The sequence below is a fragment of the Anopheles stephensi genome, chromosome 2 (genome assembly GCF_013141755.1).
Source record: "Anopheles stephensi strain Indian chromosome 2, UCI_ANSTEP_V1.0, whole genome shotgun sequence".
Taxonomy (NCBI): Eukaryota; Metazoa; Arthropoda; class Insecta; order Diptera; family Culicidae; genus Anopheles; species Anopheles stephensi.
The window spans coordinates 72,791,872-72,799,325 of NC_050202.1; the positions used below are offsets into that span (position 1 = coordinate 72,791,872).

At 45.6% G+C, this 7,454-nt stretch overlaps 1 protein-coding gene across 1 annotated transcript; it reads left to right on the forward strand.

Moving 5' to 3' along the window:
* The first annotated feature begins 504 nt into the window (after positions 1 to 504).
* Positions 505 to 7,025, forward strand: LOC118507990. The gene is made up of 2 exons (XM_036047359.1): positions 505 to 1,378; positions 1,473 to 7,025. Exon 2 carries the CDS (start codon positions 1,492 to 1,494, stop codon positions 6,769 to 6,771), a length of 5,280 nt encoding a protein of 1,759 aa, XP_035903252.1. The 5' UTR covers positions 505 to 1,378; positions 1,473 to 1,491; the 3' UTR covers positions 6,772 to 7,025.
* The last annotated feature ends 429 nt before the right edge of the window (positions 7,026 to 7,454 follow it).

Consider the following 7,454-nt stretch of genomic DNA (forward strand, 5'->3'; position numbering starts at 1 on the left):
GCTTTCTGTGACTTGATTTTACCCGTAGCAAAGTAGTCAGCCCTGCGTACGGGGAGGCGGTCTGGATGGGATTTGAACCCCGGTCCTGCCGTGTGAAGACCGGCGCCGCTGTTGCCTCAGCCACCGAACCGCCCCAGTACCCCGTACTAAAAGTCAGTAGTGGATTTATATGATTGGATTCTATGTGAATTCGGACCCACTGCGATGTCAGGGCCCAAGCGACCGCTCAGTCTGCGAACCGTTAAACGGGCTACTGACCCTAGTTGGCTAGAACTTTAAAGCAAGACTCTTTGGATAACTCTAGAGCTTTCGATTGCCCTTTTCATCCTGAGCGGTGTCACGAAAGTCCTGCGATGGAGTCTAGTTCTAGTGCTGACCAGACTGATGATTCATCAATGGCAGATGTTGGTTACTGTACGTACTGGACATAGCTTTGAATCGCTTTATTAACTTTTCAAATGCACATTGTTTACGCCTAAATGCATGCGATTTTGTTGTATGCCATAATACGTGTTTGTGAACGGTTGTAACAGTATTAGTGTAGGCATAAGATAGGATAGGATTAAGAAATATTGTAAATATAGATAGAACCCAAAACGCATTCGACCAGGGCAGACGTCCCCCCTTGAACAGCACAACGAACCATCCGAACATTTGGTCCTTCGAACCGGATAGTTCCTGTTAGTTACCGTTCCTATTGTTGTTTAAGTTACGTTGGTTTTGTGCAAAGTTATAGTGTTTATCGTCCTGGTGTTGTTGTGAACAATTTGCGCTTGCGCTCGTAAGAACTTTGTGTCAGTTGTAACCAGCGAAGGTGTAAGGACGGAGAACGACAGTGTTTTTATTTGTTTTCAAGGGGAATTTGTGATTTGTTTAAGTTTCACATAGTAATTTGTTCGAATGCAGATAAGTAATTGCACGCGGACTTAACTAAGCGTGGGTTCAGGGTGTTGACCTTTCGATTTGTCGGTGAACTAGTGAACTATCAAGGACGGACATTGCACAAGGTTTAGTGTGTTTACAGCAGTGGTATTAGTGTAGTGTTTCGTACGCTGGAAGGAAAGTTCATCGATGAACAGTTCGGTGCCGTAGCAAGTTCTTCGATAAGGATAGAAGCAGCCATTGCAACTAACCCACGGTGATTAGGCAGGAACGGCGGTAGTGGCAATTTTTGAAGCTTTATCCGTGAAGTGTGGAACAAGCTTGCTTGCAGAGATTGATGTTGTGCCGATAGCAAGGTTCAAATTATAGAATTCAGTGTGTGGTCAACACGTGGCTTGATAGTGGTATTAGTGCGAAAGAACTAAGTACGTTAACCTTACAACGCAACGCGTCAGAGTGAACAGCTTTGAGAGTACGACAGGGTTCATCAGTGAAGGTGAAGTGTTCATCGAGAATCGTTTACAGTGTCGGTCGTAATAATACGTGTGGATTTCGCGTTCATTTCGTAATCCTTTTTTGTTATCGCGAAGGAAGTGAAAAATATTTAAAATGCCTGCAGGGGACAAGCAACAGAAACAATTACAGCAGCTGCAGCGCTTATATCGCGATAGTTTGCGTAGCATTGACATTTACGAAGAGTTTGTGAACAATTACGATCCAGCCAGAGATAGTGACCAGGTCCCAGTGCAATTAGAACAGTTAGAGGAAGTGAAAAATGCATTTACAGATGCTCGAGCACAGTTACTCATCGAAGAGTCAAGCGTCGAAGACGAAATGTGGAATGATCAAAGGACATTCATGACAAAATATATGAAGGTGAAGGGTTTTTTGTGCGCACAACAACGAGTAGATGCAACAAATCTTGTGGCTAGCAGTACGTTTCAAACATCAGTGACGCATACACCATTACGACTTCCCGAAATCAATCTGCCTTCATTCGACGGCGATGCAACGAAATGGCTCACTTTTAAAGATCGTTTTACCTCTATGGTTCATGAAGTGATAGAACTCCCAGATGTAACAAAACTGCAGTATCTGTTGACGGCGTTGAAGGGAAGTGCAGCAACACCATACGATCATACGCAGTTAGTAGCAGAAAACTACGAGTCAACATGGAAATCATTGCTACAGCGTTTTGATGATTCTAAGAGAATAAAACGAGAATATTTCAAGGCACTTTACCAACTGGAGTCTATGAACGGGTCAAGCGCTGAGGAGTTGGCACGTCTTGTAAATGAGACCAGGCGGCTGGTACGAGGGATGGAGAGGTTGAATGAGCCGGTAAATCAATGGGACACTCCGCTTACAAGTTTGATTCTCTACAAGCTAGATTCTGCTTCTTTGATGGCCTGGGAACAATATTCTGCCGATCATGAGGCAGACACGTATAAACGTATGATTGAGTTCTGCGAGAAACGAGTGAAAATACTAAGTAGCTGCACCACACACACAACGAACGCTGTAGACACAAGGCCGGCAAGGGTGGTCGGCAGTTCATCACCACGTAGTTATGCAGCAGCGCGTCAGAAGAAAGAAAGTGCGACCTTTTTAGCATGTGCAGCACAAACTCCCAAGGCAGCCTCTAATACCTGTCCGGTCTGTAAGGCTGATCATAATGTGGCGAAGTGCACCTCATTCAGAAGCATGGACTTGTCCCAAAGGCAGACGGTTGCGAAGGAAGCTAGGTTATGCTTCAGCTGCTTAAGAAGAGGACATTCTATACGATTTTGCAGAATGCATGGCAGATGTTTAAACTGCAATGGAAGGCATAACACTTTATTGTGTATCAAGCAGGGAGAGTTTCCAGTATCAACAAGCTCAGAGACATCAGCGCTGCCAATTAGTGCGACACTTCAGGACAAGGTAGAGAAGCCACAAAAAACCGTCTGGTTGTCAACAGCTCTTATTTTGGTAGAAGGGGTTAATGGTTCTACGATTCCTGCACGAGCCCTCCTGGACATGGGAGCCCAGTCTAACTTTATGTCCGAAAGATTGGTTCAGCAGCTAAAACTAAAGAAGGAACGAGTTCACAAGCCGCTGTCAGGAGTGGGAACCGTTGCATTGACCGCGAACAATTTGGTTTCGACAACTGTCAAATCTAGAACAACCACATTTGTTAAGAGGCTGGAGTTTTTAGTACTGGCAAGGGTAACAGCTAACTTCCCATCGAGATACGTGAAAGTCGAAGGCTGGAATGTTCCATCAGGATTGGAATTGGCAGATCCATCATTCTACCAGCCTGGATCAATAGATCTTTTATTGGGGGCGGAAGTGTTTGCCGATATGTTGAAGCAAGGTCAGATCAAACTCGCGCCCCACTTACCCAAGCTACTCGAAACTCATCTTGGATGGATAGTTAGTGGCACTGTGTTTGAGCATCCTAAAGGAAGTATTGATGAAGCCCATATTGCGTGCTGTGCTGTTGAAGACGATAGTTTTGATACGGCAATGAAGCGATTGGTGATGCTGGAAGACCTTCCAACAGAAAGAATTCGCTCAAAGGAAGAGGAACAATGCGAGCGCAGCTACCAAGAAACAACATACCAGAACGAGGAAGGCAGATACGTGGTTCAGCTGCTCAAACGGTTCGATTGGAAGACACTTGGAGAATCCAAAGAAACTGCACTGAAAAGGTTCATGGCTATGGAAAGGCGAAGAAAATCGGACTGCAGGCTCGACGACGCTTACAAAGCCTTTATGAAAGAGTACCTTGATCTTAAACACATGTCATATTTGGGTACGTATGCAGAAATCGATACAAATAACTTAAGACCTTCTTTCTTTCTTCCACATCATGCGGTTTGGAAAACGGACAGCACCACCACTAAATGCAGAGTTGTATTCGACGCATCATGTAAAACAACTTCTGGTCGGTCCCTGAATGATGTGCTATTAACCGGTCCGCAACTACAAGACGACGTTGTATCGATACAGCTGCGATTTCGGATGAAACTAGTAGCTGTAGTGGCAGATGTGGAAAAAATGTATCGTCAGATACTCGTGAAGGACTGCGATAAGGCATTGCAACGAATTTTGTGGCGCAGCGATGCTAATGAGCCGATAGCAGTGTACGAGTTGAACACGGTCACATACGGCACGGCCTGTGCTCCGTTCTTAGCCATCCGAACCCTGCAGCGAATCTTTGATGATCATGGCACCAAGTTTCCGAAGGCAATGGCATGCAAGGCAGATTTTTACGTCGATGATTTGCTGTCCGGTGCAACGACAACACGTGATGCACAAGAAATGGCCGAGCAGTTAAATAAGTTACTTTCGTGCGGAGGATTCAGTTTAAGAAAGTGGGCATCCAATTGCCCAGAAGCGCTGAAAGATATTCCGGAAGATCAAAGAGCAACCAACCCACAGCATGAATTGGCAGCCGAGACCAGCTCTATTTCGACGCTTGGATTATTGTGGACACCTGAATCGGATATTTTACAAGTCCAGGTTAAGCTACCGATACAGGAGAGCAAATGCACGAAACGACAGGTGCTAGCATGTATTGCACGTATCTACGATCCACTCGGCTTCATAGATCCGGTTAAGATGAAGGCCAAGCTTTTTATGCAGCAAATTTGGATGTTGAAGGGAACAGATAAGCGCGCTTGGCCATGGGATGAAGAACTCCCGGAACAGTTGGCTCGAGATTGGATGTCATTTTTTATGCAGCTACATCTCTTGGAAAAGGTACGCATTCCACGGGTAGTTATTCAGAGTGATACGTTATCGATGCAGTATCACCTGTTCTGCGATGCATCAGAGAAAGGCTACGGTGCGTGCTGCTACGTTCGAAGTGTCTCGACCAGAGGAGAGGTGTTAGTTCGACTGATGATTTCAAAATCCAAGGTGACACCGTTATCTCAGAGGATGACCATTGCACGTTTGGAGCTCTGTGGCGCGTTACTGGCAAGCAGATTGTACGAGCAAGTAAAACAGGCAATTGGCCGCGATGAGCCTACATTCCTGTGGACCGATTCGATGACCACTTGGCATTGGATTCATTCCCCTCCAAGTCGGTGGAAGACATTTGTTGCGAATCGGGTTTCGAAGATTCAAAACCTTACGGAAGGAGCCAGCTGGAGACATGTGCCTGGAGTGGTGAATCCAGCCGATGTGGTGTCTAGAGGCTGCGATCCTGCAACGTTTATGGAGTCAACATCATGGTGGTCGGGGCCAGAATGGTTGGCATCGACAGAAGAAAATTGGCCAACAGTACCGGAGTCTAAGACTCTGGAGACGGGTGAAGAACGTTCCAACGAGTTAATACTTTCTTCACTGGATGAAGAAGGATTTATTGACCATTTGTTCACCCGTTACGGATCATACTCAAAACTTCGCATGGTAGTTGGGTACTGTTTGCGGTTTATACATGCTTTGCGAATGAGAGTAAGCAGCTCAAAGGTCCAGCCTAAGTTTGGTGAGGGCCTTTCAACGGCAGAACGGCAGCAGGCAGAATGGGTATTGTGTCGATTGGCTCAACGTAACTCGTTTAATAGAGAATGGAAGGATTTAAACGCCAAGAAACCAGTTCATCGAGCGTCACATCTTCGAGGGTACCAACCATTCATCGACAGCAATGGTTTAATTCGGATAAACGGCAGATTGCAACATGCATCTCTATCACCTGATGCCAAACAGCCCATAGTGATACCGAAAAAACACCCGTTGGCAATCCTGTTAGCTGAGTACTACCACCGGAAAAACCTGCATGCTGGTCCACAGATGATGCTTACCAGAATAAGGCAACGATTTTGGCTGTTGGATGGACGATCGGTGGTGAGAAAGGTATTTCATCAATGCGTGCGCTGTTTCAGATGCAAACCTAAGGCAGTCACTCAACCGATGGCGAGTCTTCCGAAAAACAGAGTGACTGAGGCGAGACCGTTCTCTGTAGCTGGCGTCGATTATTGCGGTCCTGTTTGGGTGAAGGCACAATCGCGGAGGGCCGCCCCTATAAAGGCTTTCGTTGCAGTATTTGTGTGTTTTATTACGCGTGCCGTCCACATCGAGCTCGTGTCGGATTTGAGTACACCAGCGTTCCTAGCTGCATTAAGGCGATTCGTATCGAGAAGAGGCTTGGTATCGGAGTTATACTCTGACAACGGTACGAACTTCAGGGGAGCTGCGAACGAGCTACACCGCCTATACGAGCTGCTCAATTCTCCTGATGACCGAAGGGAGATCTCATCTTGGTGTGCCGAGAACCAGATATCGTGGAAGTTCATCCCACCCCGGACTCCACATTTTGGCGGATTGTGGGAGGCTGCAGTGCGTTCTATGAAGCACCATTTGATTCGCGTCATCGGAAATGCGTCAATGTCTTATGAAGACATGACAACGTTGCTATCGGAAGTAGAAGCATGCCTTAACTCAAGACCTCTAACGATTCTTTCTAATCATCCCACAGATCCAGAAGTACTCACCCCTGGACACTTCCTAACTGGCTCGCACCTCCAGCATGTCGTAGAGGTTGATTTGAAGGATGTACCAGAAAACCGTGTGAACCATTGGCGCCTCGTTCAAAAACGACTACGACAACACTTCTGGGAAAGGTGGCGTTTAGAATATATGCAACAATTGAATGGGAAACACAAATGGGATTGCATTGCGACAAAAATTGTGCCAGGAACAGTAGTATTGTTAAGAGAGGATAATGTAGCACCTATGCAATGGCCATTGGCGATAATAACAGAGGTTTACCCTGGTAGTGACGGCATAGTAAGAGTGGTAAAAGTACGTACGGCTCAAGGCAATGAGATTAAAAGACCAACTGTGAGAATCTGTATTATACCGAATCAAGAACGACAAATGGCACACGATGGAAGTTAGATTAAAGTTTGTACATAGCATGTTCTAAGGTTAGGAATAAACGCATGAAGCTAGCAATTATTTCACGAAAAGGATTACAAGCATGCGAGGTAAAATTAATGAATTTTAGGTGGTCGGCATGTTTACGCCTAAATGCATGCGATTTTGTTGTATGCCATAATACGTGTTTGTGAACGGTTGTAACAGTATTAGTGTAGGCATAAGATAGGATAGGATTAAGAAATATTGTAAATATAGATAGAACCCAAAACGCATTCGACCAGGGCAGACGTCCCCCCTTGAACAGCACAACGAACCATCCGAACACACATCGAAACAATACTTAATTTTTTTAACTTCATTACATCCAGAATGCTGTAAACCACTGTTCCATTCAGCCATTTTCAATCGAAACATGGCGAATCCAGCCTACCTAATGCGCTTTAGTCGTTATGCTCACTAAAATAAATACTGCAGTAAGCAGCTTTGGGCATCCCAACAAAACAACGAACGAACGTATGAAACAAAACTACAAAGAAAACCAAAATCGATGTGCTCTCGGCAGCTTCGGGCAGCATCCGCACTCCCCCCCAAAAGCCACCGTTTCCGCCGGGCTTTCTACTTAGGGCTATTTTATGGGCAAACAAGAAACAAAAACCACATACATCGCATTAAATCTCCATCGACGGTGAGATGGATGCTCG

What these genes read in the sequence shown, in the direction of transcription:
- LOC118507990 (XM_036047359.1), top strand. Translation starts at nt 1,492, where the DNA reads ATGCCTGCAGGGGACAAGCAACAGAAACAATTACAGCAGCTGCAGCGC.